We start from the raw sequence: 16,481 nt of genomic DNA on the forward strand, positions 1-16,481 counted from the left end.
ACTTGGGAGGCAGAGGCAGGCGGATCTCTGTGAGTTCGAGACCAGCCTGGTCTACAAGAGCTAGTTCCAGGACAGGCTCCAAAACCACAGAGAAACCCTGTCTCGAAAAACCAAAAAAAAAAAAAAAAAAAAAAAAAGAATACAGTTTCAGTGTAATTATTTCGGGTAAAGCTAGCCGTGCGGGCGGGGTGCTGGGGACACAGCCCCGCCGTCGCCCCTATTACTACAGGGTTTGGAGTAGTGCAGCTTTTTCTGGTTTGGCTAAATGGAAGTATGGGTCTTTCAGAAACCCCAACCAGGAAGAAAAGTTAGCTAATTGTGATCTACCCTCTCTGAGTTAGCGGGTTTTCACCCCAGCCTTTGAATCTTGAGTCTTATTTATAAATAGAACAATAGAGAGTTAGTTAAAGTTACCTTTAGAGGCAGCTGCAGAGCCAGTGCCTGTGGGAATAGGATCAGCTCCAGGCTGCAGCCTGAGCATACATTTTTATCTGAGATACAACATAGCTTTTAGATACCCATTTGTCAGGACTGGGTTCTACATATCCAGTAATACTGAATATTCTTGGCCAATATATCTTTAATAGGCAGCATTATCAAGTTTTTTAAAAGTTATATTTATTTACATGTGTACATACACACAGAGGTGAGAAGACAATCTCTCCAGCCCCCATCTCCATTTCACAAATGCAAAGTCAGATATTTAGAAAAGTTCACTAACTTAGTTCACAGCCACAGGGGTAAGTAGGCAGTACATTTGGTCTTCAAAGTCAGGCTATTGAACTCTACAGAGTGTAAGTTCTAACTGCTATACCACATTCATACTTTTTTTTTGGATTTTTCGAGACAGGGTTTCTCCGTAGCTTTTTGGTTCCTGTCCTGGAACTAGCTCTTGTAGACCAGGCTGGCCTCGAACTCACAGAGATCCGCCCGTCTCTGCCTCCTGAGTGCTGGGATTAAAGGCGTGCGCCACCACCGCCTGGCTTACATTCTTTTTATCCATTTTGTCTTGTATCTAAACCAACCATAACTCTTTTAATTTTGGGCCCGGTTCCCACCTATAATCTCAACGCTTGAGAGGCAGAAGCAGGAGGACTATCATCACAAATTCAAAGCTAACCTAGTCTATACAGTGAGACCCTGCCTCAAATAATCCCAAAAATAAACTGTCCTTCAGAAAGACTAGGGCAGCTGAAGGTCCCATTTACCACTAGCAATACAGAACAGCAGCCACAACCAAATCCAGCACTACTTAAAACAAGGCAAAAACAAAACAACAGTTTAACAGGGAAACAACATATTATCACTAATTTCCACCTTAAAAACAAACCTTTGTTGCTTACAAATACTTCCATCTATCTATTGTCTTCTGCAGTTTCATTAACATGCAGACTTTGTAACTACTGTAAGATCAAATCTTCCTCCATTCAGCCTTCCTTACTGTAGTCAGAAAGCCCACCAGTAACTCGTATGTGCTTCAGGTCTCCACTTCTTCTCGGAAGACTGCAGGCTTAAGTAAATTTCTCATCTGCAGATCATTTTCAAGACTATGAGCAGATAAATACCGATACTTCAAGCCCTGCTAATACTTTGTAAAAAGTCAAAATGGACAACAACTAAAACCCACTCACTAATTGTCTGAACGGTCTGAAGAGTTCTTACCTCGACCTAAAACACAAATAGCCATCAGATTGGACGAATAATACGTAGAATGGAATTTCAGGAGTTCTTGTCTTACATCGATGCCTTCTTGGTTGGGGCGAGTCTCTAGAGTATATTTGTTTCCTAAAAATGGATAAAAAGCATTTCTTAGAAAGGGCAAAATTTGGAAATATTATAGTTTCATTATTACTCAGACTTAAGAAACTATAAGATGAACAAAAGAAACTAAGACATACTTTGTTTGAACATAAAGCAAATACACAGGGCAGGGCAATACGATAAAAATAGATTATTAATTTTATTTATATATTTATTTGTTTGTTTGTTTGTTTGAGGCAGGGTCTCATTCAATATGTAGACCAAGCTGGCTCTGAACTCAGAAGTTTGCCAGCCTTTGCCTTGGAGTTCTGGGGTCAAAAGCTACACCTGGCTAACTAATAATATTTTCAACTAGCATTTTTCATAAGAGCTACAAATGTTACATGAAAGCTATGCTTTTTAGGCTAGGCATGGTGGCACATGCCTATAATCCTAACAGTTAGAAGGCTGAGGCAGAAGGACAGCAGCCGAGCCAAGGCAGTTTCTTTATTAACCAATGAAAGTAACACATAGACAGATGACCCTTCTCCATCACACAGTGAGTTTGAGGTCAGCCTGGGTTAAACAGTAAGACTGTCTCAAACACAGCAGACGAATAAAAAGCTTGTTAAAATCTCCAGGGGATAGGCATTATGGCCATTTTTAGATAAAATGAGACCCACTGGCTTCCACTCACACTTGCTTTGGTTTTCAATTCCCCGTGCTTCCTATAATTAATTGAACGGACTCACTGGGGAATCTTTTTGGAATTTACCAAGTTACTTGTGGGAAGAAAAGAACAAATTCGCTATTTTGAGAAGAAGCATTAAATTTGTGGTTTTGAATTCTCATGGGTTCATCCAAATTGGGGGAAATGGGCTGCGGTGTCATTTTCACAGCTCTCCTGTGATGCACATGGCACGCCGGTGTTCGTGCTCCTGTGAGAATCAGGGTGAAACCGCGTATCAAAATCAGCGACGGTCTGTAGTAAAGACCGTGTACGTCGGGGCTGCCATACAGTGAAGGGTAAAGGAATAATCCTGGCTCATGCACATATCACACAAAAAGATGCACGCATTCCAAATGGGGAAAAATTAACACTATAGCTAGAAAAGTGGAGAAGAAAGCTGAATAAATGGTCCAATGACCGCTTCCCAGCCCAAATCCACATGGAGGGGACAATGTGAACACAGTTGAGATGACAACTAGCAGTCCCTCTCCAGGCACACACTGTTCTAAATTAGTGCTAATTAGGCTGAGTCACTTGTACAAATTAAAATGCTGCTACTTGGATCTTGAATCCTACTTGGCTCGGTCAACATTAAAGCAAGCCCTAGTTCTGGACCAAGGACATCAGGATGCTGACTGTGACCCTTTCACCCTAGGTCTGCTGGGAGAAATCCTGCCTTGGCTGGCATTTGGGACACTCAGGAATTCTTGGGAAAGACCTCCAAACATCTCAAAGGGGTCGTGTGTCTTATCTGTAACTGGGTGACAGGAAGACATGACTGGTGGTCAAGGGCAGGATCGATCCCTGACTCCCCACTGTGAGACAGACATCCTAGGAGCTTAAGAAACAGGACAGGAGGCTGGGGTGTAGCTCAGCAGTCGGAAATGCTTGTCTAGCATGTGCACGGCACACCCTCAACACCACAAGGGGACAAATGTGATGTTTATGTGTAGAGGGTTTTGAAAAGTATAAAATCCATTAAAAATGCACTGTATATTTTCATTTTAAGTTTTATTTAGTATAAAAAGTATACAAACTTAGTGTTAATATTCTATAATTTTCACTGTAACAACTATTTGAAATTATATTTAAGACAAAAAGTCTATAAACAAGTACTAGAAATCCAAATTTTAATTTTTCAAGAAAATAAAACCAACTTCCCCCAGATAGTTTGAGGCAGCAATGTATTTCTGCTATGGTGAGAAGGACTCAGTATGATGTCTTAGATATCTGTCTTAGAAACGATAGGTATCTCAGGGCTGGAGAGATGGATCAGCGGTTAAGAACACTGGTTGCTTTTCCAGCACCCACATGGCAGCTCACAGCTGCCCGTAACTCCAGTCCCAGGAAATCTGACACCCTCTTTGGACCTCTGTGGGCATCAGGCACACATATGGTATACAGATATGCATTCAAGTAAAATACCTATACACATAAAGATAAATACAAATTAATTTAAAAAGAGAAACTGCAGGTGTCTCAAATGACCTGTGTAATAATAAAGGTGCTCAAGCAAAGGCCATACTAACAGCACAACCGTGACAGCCCTTGGTGATCTGAAGACCCAGGGCTTAAAACATTATGCTAGTGGTGCTATTAACTGCAGTTAGTGGAACATTATAGACTTTTAAAAGCCCTCTCTTGACGGCTTGATATGGGATGTCCTTTTGTATATGTGTTGCTTTTATTGGTTGATGAATAAAGCTGTTTGGGCCAATGGCTTAGCAGAGCAAAACCAGGCAGGAAATCAGAACAGAGATAGAGAGAGAAGGTAGGCAGAGTCAGAGAGACGCCAAAGGAGAAGGACACGCCAGAACCCTACCAGTAGGCCACAGCCTCATAGAGATAAACAGATTGATAGAAATGGGTTAATTTAAGATGTAAGAGCTAGCTAGAAATACACTAGAGTCATTGACCAGCGTTGTAATTAATATAGTTTCTGTGTGATTATTCGGGTCTGAGCAGTTGGGAAAGGAAAGAACAGTCTCAGTCTCCTTCTACAGGGGTTGGAGAGATGGTTCAGAGGACCTGGGTTCAGTTCCCAGACACACAGGATGGCTTACAACCATAACTCCAGCTTCACAGGGAACCTGACACCCTTTCCTGGTCTCCTTGGGCACCAGACACACACGTGGTGTACATACACACATGCATATAAACACATATACACATTAAATAATAAAGTTAAAAATTTTCAAATCTTTTCTTCTTGGTATTCTAAAACTCCTGGAAGATACTACAGCTCTTTTATGCACAAGAATTTCCTTAGAAAATTTAAAGGAGCAATTCCACTATAATTATATATTATTAGAATAAGATATGTGTCCTGAAAAAGGACTTCGGGAGAATCTCCTAAGTGTTATCACAAAATACCTCTACAATTGACTGATTCGGATCTTGTTTTTATTAAAATTTCAACTTTTCCACAGCTATATATCCCCAAAAGAAACAAGGAAAGGAAGAGTGGAACTCTACGGTGGATGACTTGTTGAGCAGTCCTGGGGCTAAGTTCCATACTCAGTATCATAAAAACAAAAGAATAATAAATAAGAATTTCCCTTTTTTTTTTTAAACTGGGCGGCAGTGTTGCATGTCTTTAATCCCAGCACTCGGGAGGCAGACGCAGGCAGATCTCCAAATTTGAGGCCAGTCTGATTTACAGAGCAAGTTCCAGAACAGTCAGGACTACAAAGAAACCATGTCTCGAAAAGAAAGAAGGAAGGAAGGAAGGAAGGAAGGAAGGAAGGAAGGAAGGAAGGAAGGAGAGAGAAAGGAAGGGAAGGGAAGGGGAGGGAAGGAAAGAAAGAAAAGATAATTTTTTAAAGAAATAAATGCCTATTAGCAGCTTAGGTGTGATGGCCCCACTGCTCTCTCCCAGTATAGCTAACCTGTAACTTTACTTTGTTTCTGAAGAAAATGTTTAACTACTTTGGGAAAATAAAAGGAAGGAGAATAGGGGAACAGGAACACAAAGCCCATGGGAAAGCTTAGAGAATAGTAATGATTAAGTCAATTAAAATATACCATGTATTCACATGGATTGTGTTATTCAAAAAAAAATTAGTTATCTCTGGAGGATGGCAGGGAACCAACACATTATTTTGAATATTGGTAACTGAATAGAAAGAATGAAAACACTTATCCTGCTTTCTGAGCAATAATTGCACCACTGGCCCAAACAGGAGAAAAGAGAATTTTTCTACTCACTGTATCTACAAGCTAATGAAGAGAGAAATAATAATAGAATTAAGAAAATTAGAATTAGGGAGGGAAGGCATTGAGGATCAATACTATTTCACAGAGAGGCAAACACCGTATGCCCAATGGAAGAACATCATTATCTATGGCAAAACTGTCACTTCAAAAGTCAAGGACAATAAGTCAACACTAGCCCAGAGCAAGCTCTGTTTGCTTCTGATTGGCCCAGTTGGCAGGAATGATGCTGTTGTAGTGTGCTTTAGGCTGTAGGTCACTGCAGGCACATCACTGAATATTTACATTGAACTTTGTAAAGAATTCAGATAAAGCACTGAGTGGCCACTGAAGGAAAGATATAATCCTATGGATCACACCTATTCCATTCATGTCAGAGCAGTACCCTACCTTAGTTTGTTGTGATAAAGTTTTGTGTGGTCCAGGCTGGCCTTAGACTCCCTAAGTAGCTGACGATGACCTTGAACTCCTGATCCTCTGGCCTCCACCTCCCAAATGCAGCAATTACAGGGTACACCATCACACACCTCCATATGTTTTTATAAATGATTCTCAGAATACTGTTTCCTTGCTACAAGCCTGCATTGATAGGATACTTTATTCTAAGCAGCTTTGCAAAGTGGCTTTGACCCAAATATCTGTGACAGCAGGGACAGGACAGACCTTCAGCTCACAGCAGCCCGAGGGAATGTGGGCATCTGCCAGCTAGGGCATAAATCTGGTACTAAAAGATCTGCTGGCCACAGATTATGAAAGACACAGTTCCTCACCTCTGTGGAAACCAGTGGACTCAAAACTGGTATTTGCAGTCATGAAGGTGCTTTCCCTTTAGTTCTGGCAAAATGCAGAAGGGTGAATAAAAATGTCTCTTAGCTGCTGGGATATTCGGATGGACAGAGATACAAGGAGTTATCAGGAACTCTTTCACTGGAGACCCCGCAGCCTGGTCAGGGTGAAAGCTGTTTCTCCTCCATCCATACCTACAGCAAGTAAAGAAGTCCTTTGCAGTTTGGGGACCATAAGGCAAGGATTGTCAGAGGACTGAGTTCCAGGGGAGTCTTGCTCTGTCTGCCATTGTTTTGCTGCCTCGAGGCATGACCTACTATGTGAATAAAACACAGCCTGAACTGGTACATTAGAGGAACACCGGAGAAATGAGACAAACGCCTGCTCCTGGCTCCTCAGAACGTTCCTCAGTGTGGGGCGGTGAGGGCTGTAAATTTCCTTTTCGCATGTTTACTTGCTTTGACCCTTTTCAGAAGAACGTTGTGTTCATTTCAAGTCCCCACTACAGTCAAGTATACTGCATTCTAGTGTCACCTCTGACGTGAGGTCTAAAGAGAATCTACACTCAGCCTTAGTCAAGCGAACAGATAATGAGCCTGGGGTGGTAGCACACACCTTCAATCCCAGCGTTCGGGAGCAGAGGCAGGAGGATCTCTTCTAATTTCAGGCCAGTCTGGTCTATGGAGACAGTTCCAGGCCAGCCACAGCAATAGAGTGAGATTACGTTTCAAAAGTAAAGGAGTAATGACAAGAAAGGCGTTGTCATAGAACCTCACCCTAACAAAGGACCAGGAATTCACAGCTCTGCACAATACCAGCAGTGTCAAAAGTCTTTATAGATGGCTGCATTATGTAAGCAGAAATCTGATCCTCAAACTGCACTGCAGCTTTCGGCAGTGTGACTGAAGGCCTCCTTTGTTAGTGATGCTGCAATGTATAAACCACGTTCTTGGATTATTACAAAAGAGCATGATGATTAAACTGTTCATTGACTGAAACCCAAAAACCCCAGTGGTTTGGATTTGTAGCACAAATCAGCTACCGCTAACTGGATTGTCGCTAGAATTACAAACCACAGAGTAGAACCTGCATGGCCACGATGAGGAGTCAGAGTGGAATCCCATGCCTGGGACTGAGAGTCTCTACTTTGGATATAGCTGGAATTGAAGCTCTTTTTCTCTCACTGGCTTTATCCTACATCAAAGAGCTGCTATAAAAATCCCACCTATCTGCATAGTTAATTAAAAACAAAATTGATTATACCTGGTCCAAGTACAGCAAAATAACAGCTGGTTTTATTTGTGTATTTTATTGAGTATATATACTGTGTGTGTGTGTGCATGTGGTCAGAGAACAATTTGCAGGAGTTATCTCTCTCTCTCTGTCTCTCTCTCTTTTGTAAAACCACCTCTCTTCTTCTACCACGTGGTCCCAGGGACCAAACTCAGGTCAGGCTTAGCAAAAAGTGCCTTGACAGGCTAAACCATCTTGCTAGCCTAACATCTGGTTTGAGAATGGGATACACCAGAACTCCAGTTCAAACTATATTCAGAATAAAAGCTTTGGAACTAGTTCTACATTTCTTGGCAAATCTAATTAGATTTAGGGGCTGAAGAAATATCTCAGTAATTAAGAATGCATACAGCTCTTACACAGAACCCAAGTTCTGTTTCTAACACCCATATCAGGTGAATCACAACTGCCTGTAATTCCAGTTCTAGAGACCTGACACCCTCTTCTGGCTTCCACAACCACTCACACACACGGCCTACACAGAACACACTGCTATATATATACACATAAATGATGACCAAAATGATCCATCTACACAAATGCTATACTTAAAATCAATTATTCCACAGAGCATGGTGGCACACACCTTTAATCCCACCACTTGGGAGGCAGAGGCAAGTGGCTCTCTGTGAGTTCAAGGCCAGCCTGGTCTACAGAGTGAGTTCTAGGACAGCCAGGACTATATAGAGAAACTCTGTGTCAAAATACAAAAATGAAAAAATTAAGAATTTTTTTTAAAAAAGTTAATGATTCCTTTAAAAGTAATAATTTCTTTGTATTCTATTCTCTGTACTAATAATCCAGTAATACCACCAATAAATATATCTATAAACCCTTTCAAAAATGAATCAGATTCAACACCTGCCATTTTATATGAACACAAAAGTTAGGATCAAAACGGAGAAAGACCTAACAAAGGACTTCTAGAAAACAACACAGAGAACCCTCTTGCTATTGGCCGTGCCAATGACTTTTTTGATACCATATCATAGATTCAGGCTACAGAAATGGAACTACATCACTCTAATAAACATTTACATAGAAGAGCAAAAAGAAACTAGAAAAACAGAAAGGCAACACACAGACTGGAAAAACCTGCGTATAGCAGATACGATAATGAGTTAGCAAAACTTTACAAAGAACTCTCACAACTCCACGACAGGAAAACAAACAGCTGGAGCAAATCATGGGCAAAGGAGGCCAGATGTAGAGGCGCACGCCTGTAACTACGGCACTCAGGAGGCCAGTATGGGCTACATGAGCAACACACACAACAGTAATCACAGCCCTCGGGGGCTGAGGAATGAAATTATGGCTTCAAGGCATGGACTACACAGGAGACCCTGTCTCAAAATACCAAATAAAAATAAGACAATAAATAAATAAAACACTGTATGTAAAGAAAGTACTTGTTAAAACAGAATTCGATAAAAACCAGCAAGGTGTGAAAGAGATAATGACCTGGGAAGTCCTGGGTTTGCCTTGCCCCCCCCCCCCCCGTCGCTTCTGCTAGTGTTGATAATACCCTTTACATTCTAAGAAGTAAAAAAATAACTTGCCAGCCAGCCAACAAAGTAAGCATGGCCCCATCTATAATCTTGGAACTTGTTACATAAAATGACCTAACAATTCAGCATACACACAATTAAGAAAGTGTCACCCACAGCAGAAACACAGCCCCACCCAGAAGTCCTCCCACTTGTTTCTGGTCCACCTGTGTGTCAAGTGGAGCCACTCACTCTTGCCCTTCCTCTTCTATTATTTCCTTCCCAGTTGACTACACCCAGTTGCTCTTTGTATCTATGGGGTTACAACCGGATAAACAGATCACTCGAGAATAACCACAACCAATTTTCTCTTTTCCTGTTCCAAGGCTGCTTGTGAAAATAGTCAACTGCTCCCACTTTAATTTCCATTGTCCGGGGAAAAAAGAACCCACAATCCAATACCAAACCCAGGACTAGAAGGACTAAGGCTTCCACTTTATCAAAATCTAAAGAACTGACACCAAAGGTACATATAGAGAAAAGGGGAAAGTCACATGGATACCAACCAGGGTTCAGATTTAAGGAGAAATAATGTGGTAATCAGGCCTGTAATTTCAGCCCTGGGAGATCAAGAGTTCAAGATCACCCATCCTCCTCCACACAGTGTGATAAAACCAGCCTGAGATACAAAAGACCCTGTCTAAAAGAGAGAGAGAGAGAAAGAAAGAAGGAAGGAAAGAACAGAGGGAGGAGGGAGATTTCTATAAGAGTACAATTAGGAAGCCACTATGCCTGCCTTCCTAACTAACTTCTACAAACACCTAATTCTGTAGTTATGGCAATTTTTCTGGATGCTATTGTATATCTAGGAAATAGTATCTAAAACTTAAAGAAATTAATTTAGAAAATAAACATACTAATTAAAATATTATCATTGTTTTATATTTTATAACAACTAAGGCATTTTTAAAAGCACAGTAACCTTGCTGGGTAATAGCTTGTAATTCTAGCAGTAGGGAAGCTGAAGCAGATGGATTTCAAGTTTGAGGCTAGCTTGGGTTGCAGGGTTTCAAAAACACAAAAACAAAGACGAGAGGGTGAAGCTTAGTTTGGAATGCTTGCCTAGCATTCTCAAAGCCCTGGATAGCTGCTCCACTCCTGAAATATGTGGACTCCGACTTGAATGAGATTCAAAATGAAATGAGAAATTATGACAGCACTATGCAGGGAACCCATGAGAGTCACTGTGATCCAAGAGCACAGAAGTTAATGCATGATGTTGACAAACCTGTCCCGAATTTGCTGAAGGGGTGTTTGGGATTCCCAGTAGCCTTTTCCAACTGGAAGAGTCTCCAGGCGTCGTTCATCACGTTTTTCTCGTGTTCTGAGTCGACTGCATTGACCTCTCTGTCTTTACAGCTTGCATCAAACAAGGGACACAGGAAAAACTGGGCAAATCTAAGAATATAAGACAGAATTACCAACTTGAGAACTATGATTTTAAAAGAACAGCTTTTAAAATATTTTTAAAACTCTTAGATGGTTAATATGAATACACACGACCAGAAGAAATTGCGGTTGATTGAGGACACAGCTGAGTAACAGAATGCTTGCTTAGAATGCACAAGACCCGGAAAAAAAAAAATAGGGCCAGGCTTGGTGGTGCACACTTTTAACCCCAGCACTCAGGAGGCAGAGGCAAGGAGATCTCTGAGTTCAAGGACAGCCTGGTCTACACAGTGAGTTCCAGTACAGCCAGGGACATAGTGAGACCTTGTCTCATTTCTAGAAGAAAGAGAGAGAGAGAAGAAAAATACCACTGCTTTAAGAAAAAGGAATATAGAATATGGCAGACAATAAGGGCTGCTGAGAAGCCAAGGACAATGGCACTGGGTTTTGATCCTACTGGCTTTTTGTGGGAGCCTAGCCTGTTTGGATGCTCACCTTCCTAGACCTGGATGGAGGGGGGAGGTCCTTGGACTTCCCACAGGGCAGGGAACCCTGACTGCTCTTCAGACTGGAGAGGGAGGGGGAGGGGAGGGGGGAGGGAGGCGGGGAGGAGGCAGAAATTTTTAATAAAAAAAAAGGAATATAAAAGAAGTTCTAAATAATAAAAAATTTAATATTAATCATATGTAAATTTAGAGTTGTTGATCTTTCCAGAAATGCTAAAATGAGTAAAAATGTAAGTATAACTTAAGATTTGCAGTCTGACATCTCTATGAAGTTTAAGTTTCTTCAAAAGAAGGGGAAAGCAGTTGATAACTGTCACATCTTCAATGTGCAGCCAATGGACCATCTCAGCAAACTAAAGTACTTGTCATGTAAGCCTGACAATCTAAGTTTGATCTCAGGAGTCCATAGTAGAAAGAGAAAATCAAATCCCCTCTGATCTCTGCATATGCACCAAGGCATGTGCACACACTCTATCCCCTACACACACACACACACACACACGCACGCACGCACACACACGTCACAAGCACACATCACACTTTATCACATACTTGTATATACATGCACTCATACATACATACATGACAGTCACAAACACACATCACATGCACACACATCATACAAGTTATCATATACATGTACATATATGCGCATACACTCACATAACTCATACGAACATTAGTCACAATCACATCACACACATACATACATCTCACATGCACACACACCATGCACACATACTAAAAATTTTTTAAATGTTTTAAAAATCTTAAATGTACAGCCCGCAGTGTGCAATCTCATTAAAACTCAGGCACCTCAGGACAAACAAATTAAGTAACTGAATTTTAAAAGGTGTGATTCAAGTTTTAGAAAAACTTTAACTAGTAGAAAAACAACAGTGCAATGAAAAACCTCAAGTATGTCACAACAGTCTAAGTCATGATTACGAGCTTTTATAAAAGAGTAAATAGTCTATGAATTTTTAATAAGCATCAATTTAACAAATAACATGGTATGTAACTCTAACATAAGCAACCAATATACCTTTCTTGAGTCCATAGGACTACTCTTCCAGAAGTCCTGAATTAAATTCCCAGAACCCAGATAGTGGCTCACAACCATCTATAACTGCAGTCCCATGAGATCTGATGCCCTCTTCAGGTGTACACCATAAAAAAACATTCATAAACAAAAAATACATAAATAAGAAAAGAAAGGAAGGAAGGAGAGGAGGGAGGGAGGAAAGAAAGAATGGAAGGAAGGAAAAAAGAAAGGAAAAGGGAAAAAAAGAATAAATTGGGGCCATCAAGATGGGAATGGCATGACAAGCAAAGGTATCTGTCACCAAGCCTGATGACCTAAGTTCAATTCCCGTGGTCCATATAGTAGGAGATAAGGGACTCTCACAAGCTGTCTTCTGACTTCTACATACATCCCATGACATGTGCATTACCCCCACATGCACACAAAGTAAATAAAAGTAATTTTTTGTTTTCTTTTGTTTCTGAGACAGGGTTTCTCTGTGTAGCCCTGGCTGTCCTGAAACTCACTATGTAGACCAGGCTGGCCTCAAACTCAGAGATCCACCTGCCTCTGCCTCCCAAGTGCTGGGATTAAGGTGTGCACCACTACATGTGGCTAATTTAAAATTTAAATAAAAGAAATTACACTGTCCTAATGGAACCTGTTCCATAAATACTCGCAAGACATCCTCAGGGTTGATTGAAATAGGAGGTTGGAAGAGTCTGTATCCGAGCTGGGAAGAGTGCCAGACTGAAGACTTGAATTTGGATCCAGACACAGTACAAGTCTGTAATCCCAGCACTCCCTGGGGAGCCGGCAGGCAGGTGGTGAGCCTGGTGCTGTGTGTGGTAGAGACTCTGCTTCAAGGGCAAGGCAAGGGCTGACATGTAAAGTTGCCATTTAACCTCCACACGCACTCTGTGGCATCTGCATGCGCACACTCACGCACGGGATTTTTGCTTTGTCTTTAATTCTATATCCACTAAGTATCACTGAGAAGTGTGAAGCCAGGGAAAGAGAAGGTCTAACATGTGACACTCTGGAACATGACGTGGGCCTTAAAGAGATCTATGACACTGGCACAAATTATTCTTTCATTCTTAAAATTTTTTTGAATGTTTCTGAGTGTTTTGCTGCATGTATGTATATGGACCAGGTGTGTGTGTGTCTGGGGCCAGAGGGGGGCATCAGAATCCCTGGAATTGGAGCTACAGACAGCTATGAGTCACCACGTGCATGGTGGGACAAGCCCAGATTCCCTCTGGAAGAGCAACGAGAGCTCTTATCCCGAGTCATGCCTCCAGGCCGTCACAGGGTATTCTTTGCAGACATTAAAGATGAGACTCCAGTTACAATGAGAAGGGCTCGTAAGAATTTTATAAGTCAATATAACATTTTATGGTCCTAAAGGTCAATTTACAGTCGTATAATTATTTTCTGTCTACCATGATGTAAATATGTGACATTTCTCATTAATTTTCTGCTTTTTAACACAGTTTTTTGTTTTTTAAAGACAGGATCTCACTACAAAGCCATGGCTGTCCTGGAACTCACAGCTCTGCCTCCACCAAACCTGGCCACAAATGCCTTTTAAAACAAAAAATAGCCGGGCGATGGTGGCGCACGCCTTTAATCCCAGCACTCAGGAGGCAGAGGCAGGCGGATCTCTGTGAGTTCGAGACCAGCCTGGTCTACAGAGCGAGTTCCAGGACAGGCTCCAAAGCTACAGAGAAACCCTGTCTCGAAAAACCAAAAAAAAAAAAAAAAATACTTTTTTTAATTATCTTGGGCAGGGAGGAGAAGAGGTAAGTATATGGAGGCCGGAGGAGGAGGACTTATGTCCCCTTCCATCATGCGGATCCTAGATCAAACTCAGGTCAACAAACCTGGTGGCAAAGGCACCCACTGACCAGCTCACCAGTCCTACAATATCTTTGCTAAACTGTAAATGGTGATATCATCTTTGCAAAAACAGTAATTACTATTTTTATTAACTTGAGGAACTAAACACAATTCAATCTTTTGCAGGGCACTCAGCGTTACCTGTCCAGGGCTCCTTCTAAGTGTTCGTGGGAAACATCGAAATAGTAGTTGGTGTGCTCCCCACTAGTAAAGGCGTTTGAACTTCCAGCGTGCTCACTGAGAAACTGGCTGTATTCATTTTCTTTAGGATATTTCTTCGTTCCCAAAAACAACATATGTTCACAAAAGTGACTTAAGCCAGCAATATTTGGAGGGTCTGACAATGAACCTGGAAGAGACAACACACGTAATTATTAAAATGCACATGCAATTAATCACTTTTTAATGGGTTATAAGTGGTCTGAAATTCTCAACATAACACATACCAAGAGAAGCAAGTGAAGTTGCTCTAAAAATAGCATTACTTAGAAAGTAAACAAGACCCAGGCTTTATCTAGCTCCTGCCTGGCCATCACTTACGGGGCAGCACTGGGCCAACTGAGTGGTGTCCCTGGGAAGCCTCATTTGAGGTGCAGCAGCCTCACAACTACAAAATACTCTTATTTCTAATTTTCCTTATACTGCTATTCTGAAAGAAAGTCTCTCTATGTGTCTCACTGGTCTCAAACTCGCAGTAATCCTCCGAACTCCAACTCCCAATTGCAAGTGTTAAAGTGTGAGCCACTACACTCAACATAGCTGTGAAATTTTAAGCAGAATACTTCTCTTGCTTCAAGTATGTCTTTTATGTATTCCTATCTTAGTCCCTTGAATACAAATTAGATATTAGTAGCCTGGTCTCCATAGTGAGATCCAGGACAGCCAGGGCTGCATAATAGAGACCCTGTCTGGAAAAAAAAAAGAAAAGAAAGAAACAAAATTAGATATTTGCAAAGCACTACATTAAGGTAAGCAGTAGTTATTTGTTCAATATTACCTTTTTCCCCCATTATAAAATGTCAGTGAATTGGGAGGGGGTGGCGCACGCCTTTAATCCCAGCACTCGGGAGTCAGGCAGATCTCTATGAGTTTGAGGCCAGCCTGGTCTACACAGCGAGTTCCAGGACAGGCTCCAAAGCTACACAGAGAAACTCTGTCTCAAAAAAAAAAAAAAAAAGGTAACATAAAGCTTTTATTTTAAAAAAAACTATTAAAAAGAAGTAGTTTCCCATTAAGCATATTATGTGTGTAGGAGATAAGAGAACTAAAAAGTAACATTACATATAGAAAAAATGTATACACAAGAATCCACCAAATAACAAGTTCAATATACCAGAGAAAAAAGAACTGGCTTAAAGGATGGAATGAATTTCTTTGCTGCCATTTCACCTAAGTTGGAAACATAACAGACTCTACTAGTAATGTGTTCCAGGCCAACCTGAGCTAACAGTGAGACCTTGTCTCAAAACACCACAAACAGGCATAGTGGCTCACGTCTATAACTCCAGCACTTGAGAGGCAGGAGGATCATATCAAATTAAGAGGCCAACATGGGCAACACAGTGAATTTTAGGTTGCCTAGGCTACAGAGTAAGATCCTGTCTCAAAAACAAAACCATCAATAATAAAAATAACAACAGAAATCATAAACGTGACAGCTATCGGGTCCTGCCGCTCACGGCACCCTCTATCAAATCTGTTGCCACTGCGTCACCCACGGGCTGCACTATACCTATGTGCACATCGAGGGCCGCTGACGACTTGTCCGTGGTGGGATCGCTGATGAGAAGCACTTTGATGCCATTGGCCAGCTCCAGTCCGCGGTATTCTCGCTTGTCTTCAGGAGACTTGACAATTTGGTCTTCTATTCTCTGGATAGCTGGATTATTCATTTTGCTGTAAGTCTTTTTTTGGAAACTGGAAAGAAAAGGATATTTGTTGTATAGTGACTGCTCTGGAGAAAAAAAAAGAAAGACCATTGGTCAAATTCATATAACACCATCCATCCCAAACAACAGAAAACCAACCAAGACACCTGGCTGCAGCTCCTGTTGGTGCAGCTTCTGCTGCTGAGGGCTGAACTGATTCACACACACGGCTAAGCTTGTTTTCCCACTGAGCCCTGCAGGAAATGTCATATTGGCTGCTTACAGGGTGTAGCTATCCTCCTCCCCACCTCACCCCTCACACCCAGCACAACAGTGTTGTTCTATGGAGCCGCTTTTGTATCTAGATAAGCACTTTGATGGGAACTTGACAGCATGGCTGGACCATGAGCTGGTCAGTGCTCCAACAACTGGGTTTTAATCACCAAGAACTACGGTCATACACATTGCAAAGGTATCTGATGG

The 16,481-nt window shown here is 41.5% G+C and overlaps 1 protein-coding gene across 2 annotated transcripts in view; it reads right to left on the minus strand.

The window, feature by feature from the left end:
• The window catches only part of Ide (insulin degrading enzyme), a 96,760-nt gene that overhangs the window by 51,353 nt on the left and 28,926 nt on the right, over positions 1–16,481 (minus strand). For both annotated transcript variants that reach the window (XM_075973916.1, XM_075973915.1), the window contains exons 2-5: positions 15,863–16,047; positions 14,272–14,479; positions 10,538–10,707; positions 1,663–1,785 (exon numbers count right to left, since the gene is read on the minus strand). In XM_075973916.1, coding sequence (XP_075830031.1) covers positions 1,663–1,785; positions 10,538–10,707; positions 14,272–14,479; positions 15,863–16,047 — 686 coding nt within the window. The remainder of the gene's footprint in view (positions 1–1,662; positions 1,786–10,537; positions 10,708–14,271; positions 14,480–15,862; positions 16,048–16,481) is intronic.

Source organism: Microtus pennsylvanicus, chromosome 5 (genome assembly GCF_037038515.1).
Source record: "Microtus pennsylvanicus isolate mMicPen1 chromosome 5, mMicPen1.hap1, whole genome shotgun sequence".
Lineage (NCBI taxonomy): Eukaryota > Metazoa > Chordata > Mammalia > Rodentia > Cricetidae > Microtus > Microtus pennsylvanicus.